General features: G+C 39.9%; 1 protein-coding gene across 2 annotated transcripts in view; it reads right to left on the reverse strand.

The window, feature by feature from the left end:
- Positions 1 to 1,306: 1,306 nt before the first annotated feature.
- The window catches only part of LOC124131551 (striated muscle preferentially expressed protein kinase-like), a 29,394-nt gene continuing 8,281 nt past the window's right edge, over positions 1,307 to 22,419 (reverse strand). Inside the window, exons 6-11 of one of the 2 annotated variants that reach the window (XM_046494877.2) lie at positions 20,065 to 20,160; positions 12,732 to 12,802; positions 11,787 to 11,918; positions 10,415 to 10,552; positions 7,204 to 7,491; positions 1,307 to 6,262 (exon numbers count right to left, since the gene is read on the reverse strand). In XM_046494877.2, coding sequence (XP_046350833.2) covers positions 6,075 to 6,262; positions 7,204 to 7,491; positions 10,415 to 10,552; positions 11,787 to 11,918; positions 12,732 to 12,802; positions 20,065 to 20,160 — 913 coding nt within the window. In that variant the 3' untranslated portion in view covers positions 1,307 to 6,074. The remainder of the gene's footprint in view (positions 6,263 to 7,203; positions 7,492 to 10,414; positions 10,553 to 11,786; positions 11,919 to 12,731; positions 12,803 to 20,064; positions 20,161 to 22,419) is intronic. The other variant, XM_048397951.1, reaches the window with a different exon arrangement.

Here is a 22,419-nt window from a genome sequence, read left to right on the forward strand (position 1 = left end):
ACCCCACTCAGGTGCAGTATACAGACTCGGAACCGACAAGTCCTTGTTTTATCCTTTAAATGCAAAGCACTACTACAAATTACTATCTTTCATCTTTCATGTTTTGGTATGACATGGCCAGGAATCGAACCACTCTCCGCTCTATGGGCAGACTCTATCCACGAGACCACAGCCTGTCACTGACGGCAGTGATGAGCCTTAGCCTTGCACATGGTATCAAATGGAACCCAATGTGCAGACCAAACTGACACTTAATCCAAGGCACGGGAAGACACAGAATCCTGGAATAAGAGTGAGCCTTTTAACTGTTCAGTTATATCACAGGTTGACAGCTAAATGTGAGGAAAAAGCCCATACTAACACAGGCCCACTGTAAAACCCCACAGCCAGGTGTAGCGCTCAGAGCAAAGGGTTTCAATCTGTGACACTACACAACTATGGAGCACTGACAATGATGTTCAGAGACTTAATGGTTCTGCTGGAAACCCCCAAAGACAGGCAGGTAATTACGTCCTTCATCTGGGTCATCACACATTTTACCCATGAGGGAAGATCCAGGTTTTCTTCATGACAGCACTTCAATTACTCGGCTGTTACCCCAGCCACCATGAAGATCTTGGTTTGAACTGGTGTTCAGCAACCCATGCTTGTTGTGAGAGGGGACTAACAGGATTGGATGGTCAGGCTAGCTGACTTGGTCTATGTATGTCATCATGTCCCAATTGGTTGGTTGGTTGGTTTGTTGTTTAACACCGCACTCAGCAATATTCCAGCTATATGATGGCGGTCTGTAAATAATTGAGTCTGGACCAGACAATCAGGTGATTGATATCATGAGCATCAATCCACGCATTTGGGATTGATGACATACATCAACCAAGTCAGCAAGCCTGACCACCAGATCCCGTTATTCGCCTTTTACGGCAAGCATGGGTTGCTGAAGACCTATTCTACCCCAGATCTTCACGGGTCTGTCCCAATTGCACAGATCTAAGCTCATAATGCTCACTGGATTGTCTGATGAGTGTGCAGACTGCCATCAAAGATTGTAGCTGGAATATAGCAGAGTGTGGCGTTAAACAATAAACAAACAAAACAAAACCTAACCAACCGCCCAAGAGTGATTATCAAGGCCATTATAAAGCATTCACTATCAAGAAATCATAGATGTTTGTGTTGATAATGGCAAAGATAAACATGGATAACTGCCAGTTTTGGAATCTGTTTCTAAATACATGCATAGTATTTATTCTGTTTTGAGCAGAAAACATATGGTAAACAGATGATTCACACAAGAAACAATGCATTGGTGGTCTAGCAGATTTTATTAAAGAGGGACAAGGTGACTAGGCTCATGCAATAACATTGAATCAATAAAAAAAATAGAATTACTCATTTGCTACCAAATACATACAAATCTAGCAATAATGTATAATGCTATTTACAGAGAGACACTATTGCAAATTAATGGAAAACAGACAGAACAACTTCTATAGAGAGACACTTGAAATGGCACCAGACATTTAAGTCTGGTCTCCCTCCAACAGATCAAGCCTAATATTTAAGAGTTTTTACCCTACTTTTTGAGGTGTGACTTCCACAAATAAACCTGTAGGAGCACAGGCCAATACACATGTGTAAGTAGGGTCCAACTCCCCATACAGAGACACAGGGGGGGGGGGGGGGGGGGGGGGTGCAGGGATGCCCAACTACAGCCATAGAAAAAGTATCAAGGAAACCAGAATCAGGACTGAAGCGCAACTAAGTTACTTTCTTATTTTGAGGGCAAGCCCAAACACAATACTACACCTAGCAGTCCACAAAGACCATTTTTTATATGTTTATAATAGATGACTTGAATGTTTATAAGGAAATCAATGTTGTCAGTGCAATAATGTATGTCATAGGAAATCATTAAAAGTGGTCAAAATCCGATTTCTCAAAGGCAAAGCAAGGGTCATATGTCATCAGTTCAATGTCAAAAACAATACATTATTACACAATAACAACATTAGGCACAATGGTAGCCAAAAGAACTATACAGTTTATCATCCATGACATGATGAAGTTGTGGGAGAAGTGTGACTTCAGATGAAATTGACATAACGGCTCCTGCATACGGTACATTTAATGGTCCACAGCATATAATACAGATTCACGATAATTAAAGGCTATATACAAATACATTGCAATATTTCTAACTGTGACTGAAATCGACAGGTGAGTGGCATATGATCTGACTCTCACCTAGATATGACATCAAACTGGCTGCACAAGGTAAATAAACCAGTTGACCAGTTTTTATCCAAATGTATTAAGACTGTCATCACATGAGAAATGTTTTATGTCAATATTATCACCAAGATCAGAGAAATCCTCAATTCCCAGCCTTTCCACAAGGTCACAACTGAATCTGGGGCAGTCCCATAAAAATATGTACATCTCCAAACTTACCCGGTATGAAGTACATCAACAAGCGAGTCAAACATAGGCTTCTTCCACATCCAGAGAGTTTGTTTGCATTCCACCATGATCCACACGGGTTAATGTAGACACAAACAACTAATAAGTCTTTGTCTAGATCAAGTATCGACTTATCAAATACTATAAACACAACATTTTGGCCAATCACATAACCATTCACATAATCTTTTAATGTTTTTCTGACAAAAAACACAATTCCTCCAGACAGTCTTCTAAATGACCCTTTTTTCTCAGCTAGGAGTTCATAGGCATGGAATAGTCACATTCATGCTCCACTAAGACTAGTAATAGCAAACCAGTATATATAGTCAATGAAGTGGAAGCAATTTAATTTATTTGTTGTAAGTCCAGATATATTACAGAATAGAAAGGATTAATAAGGGCAGAAGTGGCACGGCATGGGCCACACCCCTATGCTGATGTCTTTTGTTTCCTTTAGACTATCACTGTTTTGGTTGACATTGTCAGACACACCAAACAGCAGTATATTTAACTTTCTACTGTATTGTTCCAAGCGATCAATAGGTAGCTTCCATGTTTTTTACCTTTTGGAGAGTTTCAGAATTATCATCAGTTCATTTTTCTAGTATCAATCTTGACTTCACATATTTCTCAGGACAATTCACGCTTCATTGATCAAAGCTCTTGTAAAATATCCTTTTTGAGTGATGCATATTCATCCACCTAGGTGGCCCAGAGTTTAAATCGACATCACCAGACAACAATAAATAATTTCCAGGCTCACATAAAACCGCACTCAGACTGATAATAGTACAAAGAAACAAAAATGTTGCCACGAGCCGGTAGCCAACCCCACTATCGGAGGACCATCTCGTTCTCGGGGTACACTGGCCAACATGGCCGATTTGTCGTGTGCCTCGTGGGTGGGAAAAACTGCCAATTCTAACCCTCCACGTTTCTACGGATATACCCATAGAACATAAATGAAGTCTTTGATGTGTTGTTAACCAGTATGTACCAACCAGAGGTTATGGGCTGTCTTTGGCTACTCACAAAATTACTCACAGAATTCTGAATTTGAAACTCATGTAAATCAATGGATTTTGATTGTTGCTGTTTCTTAATTTAATAATTTAATGATGCTGACAATTTTCACAGAATCTTGCCATAAGAGCGTTAGAAAAAAGAAAGATTTAGTGATAAATGACGTAATAGTGCATAAAACAAAAAGGAGACAAGGCTCTTGACCTCATAGGCTCCGTTCACAAACTTTGCTTACATAATTGGTAGTCCCTTAAGCACTGCTGTTCACCTGGATATACATGTATAGTCAACATTCTAACGGTCCACAGAGACAGCCACAAAGATCAATTGATGCAAATGGACAGATATGAAATATGATACTAAAAGCATTTCTTTGTGTGCAACATTAATGATATGCAAGGAGTAGACCACACATCCCTTTTCTGCCACCCACAGGTCAACACTGAGCTTTTTGAGAAGATTTAAGAACAAATAAAGTATTTTTGTCACATTGTTCCATTAAAAGATAAACTTCCAATGTTGATGTTTTTCACAAGACTCCCAAAATGGTGACAAGGAACATGGTATCAGCTAACATCTTTTAACAGTTTCATATTTCAAAAATCACAGTGTGTCCGCTTATATAATGAGTGAGTGAGTATGGTTTTACGCCGCTTTTAGCAATATTCCAGAAATATCACGGCGGGGACACCAGAAATGGGCTTCCGAATTGGGAATCTTACACGTGGTCTTCGGCGTGACGAGCGAATGCTTTAACCACGAGGCTACCCGACTGCCCGCTTATATAATGGAGGTAAGCCTGAAGTGATGTATGTCTTAGACGTCTACCACTTGTGATGAAGCCCTAGAGCAATGGATGCTTAACAACAGTACAACATTGTCAAGATTGACAGAAGGTGAATGCTGGTCATAATGCTGGACATGAAACTACTCATTGTCAGTATCAGGCAAAGTAAAAAACTTTAACTTTTCTTGAACTTTGGAAAATAATGCCAGCTATCGAATTTGACAATTTTCTGAAACTGCTGATGTGTCAAAGCACATCTTTTTGTAAAACTAGAAAGTAGAAAATCTCTTTAACCTCCTCCATTTCTGTCCAAATAGATGCAAATCATAATACCTTTCAGATCAAACTCTGAGACAACGTTCCAACTTTCTAAGAATGCTGTGTTTTTGTACAGATGATGTTTTCAAGAAATGTTACATTTTAAGTGAGTGAGTGAGTTTGAACGGTGTCTAGCCGGTTGAGCCACATTTAAAAAAATGACTATTGCAGAATGCGCCACATTTTCAGCTGTGCGCATTTCACCTACTCTAGCCGGTAATTAATTAATCAGATTACCGATACCTTTAAATGAGTGTCCCACATTTAAATTGAGTAAACTCACCTCAATTAGCTTGTACAGATTACTAAGCGTGGTGTTCTTTAGAGATCAATGGCGGTCTTAAATGACATTGAGTTAATCCTGTTATTTATAACATATTTAAGTGACGTCCTGTTCACTCCATGTCAGAACCATGGTAAATGCACAAGTTCAAATAAAGTTCATTGAAAGTGGCAGAGGAGTCACTCACAGAGGTTGCAGTCCTGAGACCCTCTCACCAGTGGTCAGAACCTTCACGAAGAAGGAAGTACAAAGAAATCGATGCTTGTATTGCATCGCTCAAGACCCAGCTCCTGAGATGGAATATGCTGACCACGTGGGCGACCTCCTTCATCTGCAGTAATGACATTATGGTAGTGTTCGGCATCATCAAGTCATGCAGTAGCGTAATACATCTGTGTCTTACATGTAAGTGCAAACATTGTCATTGTTTTAGATGGGCTACACAACAATTCATAACACAATCATGACCTGTAATGTGACAATGTAATATGACCTGTCATGATATCCATCAATGTAATGTTGAATATATTATCCCTGTTATGATCTGAATAAAAAAATGAGAAAACAAGACTTGTTTTGTTAAATACGGTAACCTGTTAGAATCACAAAGCATGTTTTGACAGCATAGCCACGAGAGCCACATTCCACAATCACACAACCATAACCATTGCCCCGCGAGCCACATCAATTTTGGCTATCTATTTTCGAAATGTGGCTTAGACGGCCTGTAACCGTTTGAACAGTATTTCAGTTGCATCAAAGTGTGCCACCTATGTGAGTCCTATTTCCTTTTTAGAAGAGCTGACTGTGTAATGGCCGAAAATGAGCTTTACAACCAGGCTGCAATGTTGGATATAATAAAAATCAACTGGAACCTCTCATTCCCACTTATTTGTCATCAACTGACAGGCAGAAGTATGCTCAGCTTCACTGGTCCAGTAGTTTCAGGGAAGATGTTTCAGACAATGCTGACTACGTGGATGCAAGATGAAAAGGCCATGCCATATGGTCGAGGTGATCAATGAATCTACAGATAGCCAATTCAAAAAATCTGATCATTTCAAGTTTTCATTGTGCTAAATAGTCAAAAGATTACGAAATAATGAATTACAAAAGTAAGGTACACAATCAATGTGGATATCATTCCGTGGGCATGTGACGTCATCATGTATTTGTAATAAGTAACAACAAGATAGGTTAATCACTTGAATTTAAATCAGTTTTCACTTCATCATCTTCTGCCTTCTTGTGGCTCCTCAACTTCCTCAACTTCAGCACCTTCAGCACCACCAGCACCACCAGCACTACCACTACGGATATGGCCAGCAATCCCCCAGTGATGCCTATGGTTAACCCTGTGTTATCATTGGTTGCCTTTTTAGGTCCTGCAACAATAAGAGCCTCACATGACACATACAAACTTCACCTGAGAAGCTAATGTCCTACTCAAGATACCGGCAGATAGTAGCAATGATACTCCAATAGGTTGTGATGTTATTTTTGAAGACCATCTCTTGAGATCATGTAGGTTACATGTTGCAAGTTCAATCCCAGAGAAAGTAACACTGTAACTTAGCTTAATAATCAGCTGCTCCAAAGCTCATTGTAAAAGCAAGGATGCTGTACATAATTGCTTGACCCAACTAACGTATTCAACGTATAAGTGTGTGTGTGTGTGTGTGTGTGTGTGTGTGTGTCGGGGGGGGGGGGGGGGGGGGTAATTTCAGTTAAAAATACAGAATTGAAAGATCCTAAAAAATTTGTGGTTTGGCAAACGCAGATAATTATCTGTGTCCGTATTTTACCCCTTTAGATATATATGTCTCTTACAAATAATACTATGTAGCAAATACGGCTGTGGGTGCTTATTAGAGCGAGGCGCTAATTACGTCGAATATGATATGTCATATGACCAAACTTTAAACCTATCGTAGTCCAGTTCAGTAGACTTCAAAAGGACTTTTACAGACATACACAGAATATCATTTCCTTTGGTTACCATTTAAAATATGAGTAGCCTAAACCGTACTTCCTTCATTTGTTTGTTTGTTGTTAAACACTGCACTCAGAAATATTCCAGCTAATGACAGAGGCCTGTAAATAATCAAGACTGGACCAGGCAATCCAATGATTGATATTGTGAACAACAATCCATTCAGTCGGGGTACGATGACACATGGTCAACCAAGTCGCCAAACCTGACCACCTGATCCATTTGGTCCCCTCATTCAACCAGCAAAGATTGCTGGGGACATATTCTAACCCAGCATCCCCACAAGCTCTTCCCAGAAGAGTTCTAAGAGCTTGTACGACAGTGCCTGCTTACCGCCTTCTTCATTAGTCACATATCCTGTTTGACTTTGCAGCAATTGTTGATAATTGTTGTTGGTGGCATTACAGTAGTACCGACCCTGGTCAGACGGACTTGCCGCAATGATGGTGAGCATGCTGGTGGTGGAATTGCTGCTCACTAACCCTCTTTTACCAGGGACAATTGGTTTACCATTCTTGACCCAAGTGATATTGACCGGTGGGCTTGTGCTGTTGATGGAGCACTCCAGAGTAAGGTTCGATCCTTCTTTGATGGTCTGGTTTTTGGGGGATGTCAGGAAATCTGGCAGATATGAAAAACAATAACACAAATTCTCACTATCATCTTCAGACATGGCCAACTGAAAGCTCCCTTGGGGTAATCAATATGGCTGCCATACTGAGGCTGAAAAAAATAGAGGTCTTGGTTCTCAGGCACCGATGCATCATCATAACCTTTTCCCAGGTTGATTGTACACAACCGTTTATTTGGTTACATACCAGTTTGAAAAATAAACACCGCCCGCCCACACTACATTTGCAAATGCCATTGCCTGAGAACCAATGCTTTTATCTTTTTTAGCCTGAAATTCAAGACAGTAAACTCTTGAACAAACTAAGTGTCAACATCGGGAACATGTCAGTTTATTGTAGAAAAACTACAATATTTTTCTACCTCTTATTTAAGATTGTTTTTGTTCTCGGAACGGAGGAACCAAATACTGGGGGGGTACCACAACTCTTCTTTTGTTTAAGGACATACAGTATTTCCAGTAAATAGGGATGAGTATTGGAGGTTTAAAATGTATCACAATATTTTGCAATGCACTAGGTCGTATTGTGATATGTATCACGATATGTTGTATAATTCTAAATTTATAATTCAAAAGCAATCCTTCTCCTTTTTTGTTTCTTGTTTAAAGCCGCACTCAGCAATATTCCAGCTATATGACGACAGTCTGTAAATAGACGAGTCTGGACCAGACAATCCAGTGATTGACATCATGAGCATCAATCCACACAGTAGGGATACCATAACATGGATCAACCAAGTCAGTGAGCCTAATCACTAGATCACGTTAGTCGCCTCTCATGACAAGTATAGTCGCCTTTTATGGCAAGCATGGCTGGCTGAAGACCTTTTCTACCCCGGATCTTCACAGGTCCAGAAGAAATCTGATACATTAAGGTATGAACTGAAGTTCATATATGGAACAAAACAAGATGCTGGTACAACATAATGTGTACTCATTCAATAAATATGCAGCCATCTTGGGGCCTTAGATGCATGATGTGGGGTAGCGAAGACATTTGGCAAGTATATAACATTAAACATATGATTAAAATCCCAAATTGAAAACTCCCTATATATCAAGCATGAAAAAATGATATTGTGATACATGTTGTGGAAAGAATGAACCTCAATTAACCGATATACTGGTAATACCTCACACCCTTACCAGTGGACATATTTTTGATGAGCGTAAAACCTAAAATGTCTTCCCACAATATTTTTTTGGTATATATTTTTTTAAATAATTGGAATCTGTGTATTCCCTAAATATACTTATCTAACACAACAGTACGCAATATACCTTTTTGCTTCAATCATAAAACAGTGAAAACATTGTAGAACATTCACCCGAACACCCCCTCCGACCCCTTCGATCTCAGCATTCTACACTGTTGTTTTTTTACATGGCTATTTTATTGTTACAGATCGGGCCTGACACCCAGGGTAGTGCCTGGGCCAAGTTAGAACAGATATACAGACAGCTTTAGCAAGGTTATTAAATGAGTTCCAGGAGCAATAATTATGCATGTTGATACTAACAGAAAGATTGATACTGGAGGTGTAGATATCATGGACTCAGATTGTTTATAAATGGGACATTGACATAGACACTCCTTCACACACACATCCACTCACTTTCTGTGCTATCCCTTAAAAAGGTTGAATATAGTGACATCAAAACATAAATTTACGTCTGCAAGAACTATTGTACATATTAAATAAAGATCACTGAGTTCCAGAAGTAGACATATCTACATTAGCTGGTTCATGGTAAAACATCCACTTGGCATAGAACTAAGCTTGTTGACTTTTACTATGAGAAATATTTCTTTCAATGATATACCTGTTGTGAACATAATGTTTAAAGTGATTTAAATTTAGAGTTGTTGTCAAAACTGTACATTTATAAACAAGAGTCATCAGAAAGATGACATATCCCCCCGGCAGCTGTCTGTAAAGTAACCACTAGTAAATGTGCAATTCTGTATGTAATGAGTCAACAGTTGAATGTTCTTTAAGAAGCATACATTGTTTACCCACTGAATCGTTTTCGAATTCTGGCCCGGAAATGAACCCGTTCCCCAATGGAGTCTAGGTCCAACTTCTTTCCATAAAAATTGTAAAAAATAAAAATTCGTAAAAAGAAAAATATCAAAAGGCACCACTTCGGTATGTGCCTGATAGCTTTGCCAAGTTTCGATCAAATAAACTGAATGGTTTTGGAATTCTGCCCCGGAAAAGGAAATGATTACGGACGGACGGATGGGCGGACGGACAGACAGACTGGCTGATCGCTATATCCCCCCGCATTATATGCCGGGGGGATAACAAAGAAGAAACCAAGAGCAACAATAGATTAAATACATTTTCAGTATATATACATTCTCCTTCAAACCAAACAGCTGAAGGTCAAACTTCAACTTGTGGATACGTGGATGTAGTGAGAAAGACTGGTGATGTTAAAGTATCGGCACAGCACACATACTGGGCAAAAGAGGGTTCGTATGTGTCACGAGGCCCAATGATGTTGGTCAGTAGAGAGGGTGAAGGTAAGTCTGACTGTACAGGCAATTGGTTCTTTGCATCAAGTCCCGCATCGGGGCAAGGTGTAACTTTGCTCGCGCCCCATGTCTGTCAAGGAGCTTTTTGAAACTAGCTCATCTTGTAAATGGACCACATGTGGAGAGCCAGCGACTCTGGGTAAGGATGCAATTGACGTGTGTGCAAATTTTTTAATAGACTAAGCACAGACAAACTACTCACTAGAAGACACCTATACAAGATGATAACTGACTCACATGAACCCTCAGCACAGACTAATATGTCCTTTGAAAAGTAGAAATAGTGCCATGATTACAATTTCACTGTTTTGTAGAAAATATGAACAATCATCATATTTAACGTTCATTTGGAGAAAAACAAAATTTCTTACTAGGCGTCGCAGAGTAGAAGCAGGTCTTGGGGCAGGTATTCCTAAATTCCTCTGCTGGTGGTCGTTGTAGACACTGCAGAAAATGTTGGAAATCTTTGCACTTAGGATCGGTGTCTTCCGTTGCATTATCTTTTAGTTCTGTTGAAAGAATATGTGTCAAAGTTAAGGATGGGATAGTTTTATGCATTACTGGTTCATAATCAGTCGGGCTAACTAGAAAGGTGTTTAATTTACATGCCAAAGCAGAAGCACACCCTGTCCCCCCTTTCCTGAAAATCTAAAACATTGCCACAAGAAGCATGTATCCTGAACCATTTTGACTTCACTATACTGAGTGAAAGTTAACCAATATCAATCTATCTTAACATGTGACCCATAATCTATTGTGCAGTAAAATTTGGCCCTATACTTCTAGCTTAACAAGTTTAACAAAATCAGTTCCAGTTATGTAAAACACATGTGCAATGCAGTAACTTTAAATCAGAAGGTTCTATGCCTGTAGCCACTTTCTAACAAAGTCATAATATTCATCTTCATGATAAATGTCTGCCCAATGCAGGACAACTAGTGACTAAAGTCCTATGCCTCTAGCTACCCTAATAAAGAAGTTATAAGGACTTCAAGTCAAATGACCAAATATCTCAGCCAACAGATGCCAGAGAATACCATATTTGGTGAGTGAGTGAGTATAGCTTTACGCCGCTTTAAGCAATATTCCAGCAATATCACGGCTGGGGACACCAGAAATGGGCTTCACACATTGTATCCATGTCAGGAATCGAACCCGGGTCTTCGGCGTGACGAGCGAAAGCTTTAACCACTAGGCTACCAGACTGCCCCAATTTCATACTGAAAGTTTAGTTGTTACAAATGTAAAGTCATTGAGCAATACTGTAAATTAATTATACTGTTCTGAAGTCTTTAAATGCTACAAAGAGCTGACCTTGATAAATGCTGTACTAGTAACCTGAATAACAGAACCATAATATTAGTTCACAAAGAAACTATTCTCTTGCAAAGATAAATAGAGCTTAAATAGGATATTATCATCAGTCTGAATTAGGATCACAAACTTTTCATGCTGATGTATCTTCAATCAGTATAATCACTGATCTCTTACATCTGTCATAAGGGTATGCTCGAGAAACCCAACTGTGGTGAGGACGTAGCTTACGTTTGAGAAAACAAAGAATAACACATTTTACAGGGTGCTGTGACATAAACAGTCTGAAGCAAACCTTCATGCAATTTCCACAACACCAGCACCATCAGTTCAATCTGCATTGAGTCAATCAGCTTTTAAATATCTTCCCTTCACGTCCTCAAATAAGTTTGAAAAAAGTGGGTTGTTGCTTGAATACAATATACTTACGACTGCAGATGCATGTCTTCTGGCAGTTGAGAAACAGCCATGTGACATTTACATGTTCATCATGGTCATGATCTGGTTCGCAATATTGATTATTTGAATATTGTGAACAGTTTGTCATGATATCTCGACAATCTGCAAATTAATACAAATATAGGTAAACATGGTAAACATCCAAATAAAATTTCTATGCACACACCAACAAGGTGAGGTGAGGTGAAATTGGTTTTAACGTCGCGTCCAAGATTATTGCACTTATATAGCGACGTGCATGCACGTGTGTGTGTGTGTGTGTGTGTGTGTGTGTGGCTGCTTGTACTAGTCCAGACTGATGCCGATTTATAGTGCTAGCTCACTGAGATACCATGCCGCAGTTTAACATGAATACCCCACTCAGACACAGTATACTGGCTCCGAGCCGACCAGTCCTTTGTTTTAGCCCCTTAATGCCGACCGCCAGACAGGGTAACAACAAGTACCATCTTTTAACATCTTTTGGTATGACGCGGCCGGGGATCGAACCCCGGACCTTCCGCTCTCCGGGCGGACGCTCTACCACTAGACCACGGAGGCGGTCCATACACCAACAAAGACTGTACAGGTCTAAGTATTGTTACACATGTTAGTGCAATCTTTTGAATGAAGATGAGAGTTATGTGTTACTGGTAGTGTTCTCTTTCACGCAATATTTGTTTCACAGGGATGATAATAAGCATGATAAACCATTCAAAAGAACTTGGTGCTTCTTACGTAACATCAATGTTCAATTTATTTGGAAATCTAAATTACCATAAACATGACAATGGTAAACGTGGTGCTGTGCCATAGTATATGCATATGTTTAAGATCGTAAAGGGTTTCACTACAACAAATACTGTGTAAACTACACACACTGAATGGGTTTCAAATAGATTCAGCTCATTCCCAACTGTTTGTATATCAACTTACCGGTACCCATCTGTGAAGAGCTTCCTTCAACACCAAGGACACAGAAGAGGAACAGCAATATTATTATCATCCTGAAAATTTATTAGTATTTTAATATTCAATCACAACTGGCAACACAACACAAAAGGAACACCAAGCTCATCTGGCACAACACCATTTAACACATCAGACAGCAATATTCTAGCAATTTCAACAAGAGTTTGCCACTAACGTGGCTATATCCCCAGCCTCTGTTGCAGAATTTATGACATAATTAAATCTAAACAAACCCTAACTTTTTTTAACCGAGGTGGAACTTGTCATGGAAATTGTAAAAAAAAGAATAGTTTGGAACCCAAGTCCATCTTGTTGCCATGGAAACATAAATTTTTTAAAAATTTCTAAAAAATTTAAATAGCAAAAGGCACCAGTTCAGCATGTACCTGACAGACCTGCAAAGTTTGATGAAAAAATCTATAACGGTTTATGAGTTACGCTCCAGAAACGAACCCAACCCTCACAGAACTTAAGTCCATCTTGTTGCCATGAAAACGTAAAAAACACAAATTTCTAAAATTTCTAAATAGCAAAAGGCACCAGTTCAGCATGTACTTGACAGACCTGCAAAGTTTCCTGAAAAACATTGAACAGTTTCTAAGTTATGCTCAGGAAAGGAAACGTGGTGGATGGACGGACGGACGGAGCACGTTTCTATATTTCTATATCCAACTTTGTTGGGTGGGGGATAATAACAGAGTCTGAACGAGGCAAATCAGTAGTTGATATCATCAGCTTTGCCCCATAGCACAGAGTATGATGACAGGCAGTCAAGCCAAGTCTGATCCCCTGATCCACTTAAGTCACCTACCACTACAAGCAGAGGCTAATTGTGACCAATTCTACCCTGGAAATAATATTTTTGCATTTGGCCAGGCATATTATCTGTGTAGTTCTCATCTCAATGCCCAGCATCAGAAGGCAGAGTCAGAAGAAAAGACACATAATACCTTTGATTGACTAGTTGTCATATATTATGACATGACCAAAAATGATTTACAATATCAGGAATATGACTTGTTATGCTATTATGGATAGTACATTTGAAAATTTTACAATAAATTGTATATTTATGATACTTATCCTATCTCGACAGACAAGTGAATGCATCCTTCAATCAGATACTCAGTCTGGGAGATGAATACACAATGCCATTTAGAAAGTGGTCAAATGTAACAAATGTTAAATTTGGGATAACACTTTCTTAGTAAAGTACAGATTCTCGTACTTTTTTAGGTTGAGTCCCGTGCGGGACAAACAGGTACAATTACTGTGTAGAGCCATACTACAGGTACAATTACTGTGTAGAGCCATACTACAGGTACAATTACTGTGTAGAGCTATACTACAGGTACAATTACTGTGCAGAGCCATACTACAGGTACAATAACTGTGTAGAGCTATACTACAGGTACAATTACTGTGTAGAGCTATACTACAGGTACAATTACTGTGTAGAGCTATACTACAGGTACAATTACTGTGTAGAGCCACACTACAGGTACAATTACTGTGTAGAGCTATACTACAGGTACAATTACTGTGCAGAGCCATACCAGAGGTACAATTACTGTGTAGAGCCATACTACAGGTACAATTACTGTGCAGAGCCATACTAGAGGCGACAGCGAGAGTTTCATGAGGGTTGGATGCTACAAGAGCTGAAAGGCCAGCAAAGGTTTAAGCTCGAAGGATAACTGATTGAATCCAATGCGAAATAGTGGTGTGAGAAATTTCCGTAACAGCTGTCGTAGTAACAGGATAAAAAGTTTCTTCCGAGAACGCCGAGGTTGGCACATCAGCTGTTGGAAGAGCCAGAAGAAAGACAGTTTTCAGCATAATGCATTCTCGGCAAGAGGTGTATAATCAGCCAAGCAGGGGTCCGGAAACCGTCATATGCGCCGGACATGTCCGATTGGGAATCTCAAATGTCCGTTTTAAAATATTGCTTACCGGACATTTTAAAAAGTATTGTCCGGACATTCTTAAATTTTGACCGGACATGATCAACAGTTAGGACTGAGCAGTTTCTGTCTGCAGTTGCAACACAATGAAGATTAACTACACTGACAAGCTTTGTTTGTTTTGATTGCTGTAAATACATCGAACCTACATGATAGTCCAATCGGTCAATCACTGTAATAGGCAATAAACTGAGTTGACACTGATTAATCGAGGATTAATTACTGAGAACATCTTGTTAATTTGAGTGAAAGGTGTTTACAACTGTACATTAATACCTTGCATCATCGATGTACCTCATTATCCTCACAATGCTACGATACGTAACCTCAGACAAGAAGCGAAAGCGTGACGACAGCCAGTCGACCGATGCAGATCAGTCGAGCGGATCTGCCAAACCCTCAGAGTCTGGACGATCATTTTGTAAGTCGTGCTTAACGACTTTCACATGGTTGACATACAATGAGGATTTGCAGATTTTATTGTTTTCAGTAGCTAGTCGTATATTGAATCTTGATTGACCGCCATTTTGCTTTCTCGGACGATCGATATCCAATTTTTTTATGGTCAATAATTAAGTACAGATGAAAAAAGTATTCAAATAACTATTGCTATCAACGATATTTTAGTATTTGTGATTAAATTATCTGTCTTGTTTTTAAAAAAATCTTTAGTTTAAAAAAACCACTTTTCCCGTGAGGTCACGTGATAACCAAATATGGGATAATAGTCTCGATCCAAATGTTACAACGCGTACACTTGAGCAGACTCATGAATATAACTCATGAATATTAATTAGACCGTTCACTACGTTAACAGATCATTTTTTAACAGAAACAAACGTATGTTTTCCATGTAAATCTAAAATGATATTATTTGGTATTAATTGTCAGGTGAATTAAACAATTTAAATTGAAACAATTCATAATTCATCATACTATGAATACGTAAACTTGTAATGTGTGTGAAAAGTCGTACTAAATACGCAATTTGAAGGGGGCGTGGCCTAAATGCAAATGTCCGATTGGGATTTTAAATTTTCCGGACCCCTGCAGCCAAGTATGATGTTAAGATCACAGGTCGGTCGTAACCGAGATGAATGGTCCGCCAACTTGTGAGACCGAATTAATGATTGAAGTTTAGCAACCATAGAGATCTCTGCGCCTGTTGTAGTAGCCACTACGGAACTGATTGCAGCTTTATTCATAAAACCCTTAACCCTTAAGTTGCCCAATGTAGCTCTTGCCCCAGAGAAGGAAAGCGCAAATGGAACAAGGTGTTGAATCTTCATTAAACAATTCTGGGGAATTCTTGCCTAGGTGTGTGTCGAGGAGGGCCCCGATAAACTGATAAACTGGGCCTTGACATTCCATCTAAGTAGAAGACGCTGCATGAAGTTGAGAAGTATGCCTGGATCTTTGTTTGCCTGAATGCAGTCGTCAATGTACGATTCAAAGATGATGTCTCGAACATGTAGGAATTTGACGATGGGCAAAGTGAGGCGGGTAAATAATTAGGGGACCGAAGATTGATTTCATTGATAGTGGCTGCCAAGGAAAATTGACTGGAGGAAAGGGTGGTGCATGGGGACATGTAAATACGTGTCCTGTAGGCCTTGACAGATCATGAAGTCGTGGGGATGAAGAATCGAACGTAGTAATGCAATTGACGTCATCCACAGAGGAATTAGTACGTGGGCCAAAGTTTAAGGCTGTCTTTCTTTCGGACCAGGAAGATTGGATAGCAGAAACCTGATATCGTGGACATAGCGTTCTTAACAGTAACATACCTATAGCATCTGTGAGAATCGGAAGCTGCTTGTCTGGATATAGGCATTAAAGAGGTGTCGCAATGAAGGGTAAATGATATCTGTTTTGAAGTTTGGAAGAGACGTAATACAAACGGAACGATCAGGATGGCCAAATTCTTTCAGAATAGACCCAATCTTTGGCCGGCCGGTGATGGAACCAACAGAACGGGTTGAGGCAGAACAGTCCTGTCGTTATGAAGAAAAGTCATTTGGAGGTTGTATCTCCTGATCTGGGTGATTCATCGCTACTTTTAGGTCTGGAGAAAGATACAGTATGTCCGCTTGATTTGCCACCAGGTTGCCCTGGCGACCACATCCCTGGTCACAAAAGGAGCTACATCTGACTAAGTTGGAGTGAAAGATGGTCATTTGTGTTCATTCTTTGCTCTTCAAGTTGGTTTCTCTGGAAGCGAAGTAGATCTACTGTTACTTAGAGAGAAGTGTCACGCTGGACTTCATGTGCAATGTCCTGGATGCACCCAGCAAAAAGGAAGGTGTTGGCAGTTGACGAAAACGATGCTTAAAATGATCATCCCAGGAGAAGAGTTGAAGGACACCCCATTGTCGAAGAGTGTTAATTGATCCCGCGTGATGGGCAAGATGGTCCAGTCTGGCCATCACCTTGTCTTGATCCAAAAGCTGTATCTAGACTGGTTTGTTTGTTGTTTAACGCCCCATGCATCAACCAAGTCAGCGAGCCTGGCCACTCGATCCTGTTAGTCGCCTCTAACGACCATCTTCCCGAGCCAAGAGAGTTAACTGACTATAAAAGTCCACCCTTGCGGAACTAGGCTGGTATTATGGACATTTTACTGGACTGGACTAACGAGTCTATGCATAGTCCAATCAAAATCTTGCACCGAAATCGAAATCCAGTTCGTAAACTGTCGTGCAGATTTCGGTCGATTGCAGGATTTGCAAAGCATGTGCACCGCCAACTGGTTGTCAGTAGATATTCCCCAAATCTTTTCATGTTTTTAATCAAGGTGCTCACGTGATTTGATGCATTTAGCGATGTAAGACCCGTTTTATAACAATATAGATCAATCAGATCATCCTGACTGGGCGCCACAGTTTTGTGTGAAGCAAACGCAAGTGATACGAGAGGTGGAATCTGATTGATCCATGGGAGAGGCTTAGAGGGGACATAACTGGTAATAGCCACTGGTGGCGCTACGATCAAGCCCAGGAATTCCAGCCTAGTTCGGCAAGGGTGGAAACTGGACTTTTAAAGTCAATTAACTCTCTTGCCTCGGGAAGATGCTTACGACAAGCATAGTCACCTTTTATGGCAAGCATGGGTTGCTGAAGACCTACTCTAACAAACAACCAAACAAACAAACAAGAACCGTAACTGGACCCTAACAGAAGATCCCATGTCCGAATCAACCGAGGGAGGCATGCTGACTTCACACCTTGTAAAAGGGTGTGAAGTTGCTGCACCGGGATGGAAGTTATATCATTACGGAGTAAAAAGAATCTGGGTAGGAGCCTGTGATGTCACCTGAGCATCTGATACAGCTGGTGGACATGAAACTGGAGGCAGTGACAGGGAACCAGAATAAGGGGATCTGCTGGTAGTAGCCGAACAACGAGGGTTGTCTCTGTGCCGATAGGAGGAAAATTCACAACGAGGACGATAATCCGGGTAAGCAGATGCCATAGGAGTACCCCGCTATTGGAGAAAAGAGTCCATATACTGTGGGTATAACATTCCTAATCATGTGCAGGGTTTGCATAGGTATTATACGAAGCTGGGTTCCAGGAAAAATCTTTTCGTTGTCGATGATGATTGAGGAGTCTGAAGTATCTCTCTGTGTGATCGATTCCCTGACCTGCTATCCCTAGAAGAGCTGAGTTGAGCAGACGATGGTCGATCTGTAGAGGCTTGTCTAAACTTGGGGTAATGCTAATCCTTAAAGGTATGTTACTCCTCTGAGGTGTGCCAAACCTTCGAAATGTGCTGTTTCTCAGAGGTGTTCCGATCCTGAGATGTTCATCAAACCTCGGGGTTTGACGAACCTTTGAAGTACATTCATGCAGGGTAGAGTCCCTAATCCCTAAAGGTATGGCAAGTCTGAGAGTTTCGCCAATTCTAAGATAATCGTCGATTAGAGTTGAGCGATCTAACCGTAGAAGACAATTTATCCGTCGCATGCCGAGAATTCACAAGTTGTTCCCCATCAAGGGATTGATGATCTTCATAAGAATACCCTGGAGAGTGAGATTCACACAAATCTTGATTGAAAGAAGAGTCTGACAAACCTGTATTGTGATCAATCTCCAGGAGAGCAACAAATCGGTGATCTGGAACATCTAGTAGTAGACAGGGACCAACGAGAAGTGACTGTAGAGGGTTCATTTGAAGTCGCAGTCTTAAGGATGCCCTCAGGCAGAAGCTTAAAATTCTCAGTGACAGAAGACAAGGGTGATGAAGAAACAATACAATCTATGGTAGGCTTTGTAGCAGTAACAGAGGTCGTGGTTTACTGAGAAGAAAATACAGGTTCAGTTGGATCCACATTCACCAAAAGCACCTTATGTACTTACGAACCCGTAGGCTGCTTGGCCGAATCTGTTGAAGGTAGGAACCTCGAAATAGGCTGAGTGGTAAAGATAGAAGTGTCTCTCAAAAAACTTTCGGAAACACCGCCATCGTCGACAGATAATACAGGAAGCATCGGGTTCAACGAATCCTCAATCGTCAAGGTTGTTTTGTCAATCTATTTTACTTCTTCACCGGACTTTTCTTAGTTCTGGTCATTTTCTCGGTAGTTTTTAAGAGCCGATCATGCTCTCAATCATGTCAATATTTATAAAGGTAATTACTAAAGGAATCATCAGGCAAATCAAGGCATTGAGCATAGTGTGCAGATTTGCTACACCGCCCACAACAATCAGAACAAACATTGCGTGGGTCGGCTAGCAGAAATAGCCGTCTGCAAGGGAGACGCAGAACTGTTTGTCCATGATGAAAACCGACTCAGAAGAAGACGTAGACTGGCAAATTGAAGCGGGAAAAATGTAAAAAAGGCCAAAAAAAGTTAAAATGGATTCCTTTGGTGTATAATTACGTCACCACAACATGGCAATTAGAGTGAGTGAGTTTGGTTTTACGCCGCTTTTAGCAATATTCCAGCAATATCATGGCGGGGGACACCAGAAATGGGCTTCACACATTGTACCCATGTCGGGAATCAAACCTGGGTCCTCTGCGTGACGAGCGAACGCTTTAACCACTAGGCTACCCGACCGCCCCACATGGCAATTAGAAAGGGAATGAATTGGCTGGAGAGACCACATGTACAGTGTGTGTGGGTCAAGTGGCAGGAAAAGCATGCATGAACCAGATTGCTGGGAGGTGACTATGGCGATACTATAGAAGTGTTCGGGTAAATCATCTTTTAAGAAGCTGGATCAAAAGAGGAGAGATGCATAGTGTGAGTTAGGATAAGTTTAATTTTTTTATTTTTTTTATGAATGTTTTTGTGTACTGAGAAAGTCTCTTGGACATGCTGGACATACCTCTTGATTGTGGTAGGCTGACGATTTGTGAAGATGGAGGGGATTCTTCCTCTGCTAGGATACCTGGGTTTTTGTCGTCCACCTCTCTGCCGTATCCTAAAAAAAGTAATAAGCACTTCACATCATATCTGTATGTAGGAAAAGACAGGCCCAATACAGCATAATTCTAACAAGAAAGTCCCATGCCTGTTGACACCTAAATCACAAAGATATAAACATTTCTTGTTTAAGACATCACTTCTTGTTTGCGAATACCCAATGCAGAACAACAGTAAAACCAAAATTTCCATGCCTCTAGCTACCTTAAGAAGAAGGTTATTGGCACTTCTGTTCTAATGACCATGACTTTCAATCTCAGACAAGTTTTCAATTGAAAGCATATGTGATATAACTACATGTAAATTATCTTTATGTAAAACTGTTGACCTTCAGTGTCATCCAATCACATATGGGTCATTACTTGTTGCAAACTTCAGGCCTCAAAGTTGCAACTAAAACGGTCGCCAATGCGACCTAACTTTCAATTTGTCAATTTGTCTACTGACTAAAATTACTTGTTGCAAACTTACTTTGGTGGTGTTATGAATATGAAATCATTTCATAAGCATAAGTGAACAAACTTCAACGTGACCTTGATATTTGACATATCTTTCCTTCCTTCAAGACTGCTTAACTGTCTTATTTATGATTGTTATTTTTTATGGGAAAAGTCTTCATGTAGACTTTTATAGGTGTATGCCTCTTGACCAATCCGATTTTTAGAAAAATAAATATTGTTTAAACCACATTTGACAGAAAGGTATAGAGTAGTATTCTAGAGTCTCTCACTGTTGATTGGAAAAAGCTTTCATTTTGATGACTCAATTTAAGCCATGCTTCATAAAGTGACCTCTGGTGACCTTTACCTCATATGGAGGTCACCCAAAAGGTGATGTCTTTGAGATCATGAATACTCAGTTTCATCAAATTCCAATCTTAAACATGTTAAATACTGAAGCGATCATGTGCACAAAAGTTTTGATCGCCTAGTCCATACTGGTGACCCTACTGTCAATGTCATCCACTCGTATCCCAGAAAAATGTCCCAGGGGTATATAGGCAGCTTATCAGGTGTTTCAGGTATGAAGAGCTCTCAGCTGAAGAGCTCAAATATGAGCTGGGTCATGTTTTAGAATAAGATCTCTTGTGACCTTCACTGGATGTCAGCCCATCGAATCCACTGTAGATCTCAACGCAATGATTATTTATAACATTAGCGATACAATTCACCGATCTATCGACACAAAGCAAAGTTACTCCAAAGACACGATACGCCTACCCCGGTATCAATTCATATTCTAAAATTCCATTTCAATGTTAACAACAAAAAATATCATTGCAATAAGCCAACTGAAAATGAATGATCGGTAACTTGGCCTGTTGACGACGTTTTCAATGTCAGGTTTTGTCGTGACACAGGCTTCTTTAGTATTAGGCTTGCTTTTGGTTACAAAACAGGCAAAAGAAAAATCAAGTGCACTTATCCTGAAGCAACATGCTCGCCCCTAATTTCATTAAAATATATTGTTTTTTTTCTGTCTGTGGTAGTCTGTTGATAGTCTGATTACTTCACTTCATACATATCCTAGAGATGTTCACGTTATTCCATTTTCAAGAAATGTATGCCATATTTGGAAATGTATGCCATATACGTTTTACTACAAATAATGAATGAAATGAGCCTCGATATTGTTATTTTTCTGACCTTGAAGTGTATTAATCTCATTAGTTGACTAGTACTGTTATATGCAAATTAGATTGCAGATCTGGGAGGCTAGCTAACTATTAGCCAGTCAAATTGTGTAAATTAATCATGATACATTCTCGCAAAATTCGATACAAATTTGTGTGTTGATATTTCTGTGCAGACGAGTCATGATGTCAGTCAAAAGGAAAATCAACATGAGTTTTACTTAAACTTTGACTTTGAAACCCAAGTTATGAGGAACCGTGATTGTGTAACTCATTGTTATTTCAAGTACCGAATCAACCAATCACGCTGGTTTCTGGAAGATTAATGGCGTAACTTTGAGGCATGTTGATGTTTGAACAAAGTTTCTGACAAAACTGATAACCAATAAAGTCAACTGGGCCAAACATAGGTATCTACATTCTTAATTTATGGAGGAACAAACACACTTAGAACATGAAGACAACAGTTCATTTCAGGAAGTGATAAGTATTCGGATGAGTATTTATTTCAAGTTCAACCCTCCCGGCACCTATTAGGACTATTCAAGTTTCCTCTACAGATTTACATCTTCACCATATGGATTTAATTACCTGTTGATTAATAGACAAAGGCCCATTCTTGTC

The sequence above is a fragment of the Haliotis rufescens genome, unplaced genomic scaffold (genome assembly GCF_023055435.1).
Source record: "Haliotis rufescens isolate VD_foot unplaced genomic scaffold, xgHalRufe1.0.p SCAF_1, whole genome shotgun sequence".
In the NCBI taxonomy this organism is placed as follows: Eukaryota; Metazoa; Mollusca; class Gastropoda; order Lepetellida; family Haliotidae; genus Haliotis; species Haliotis rufescens.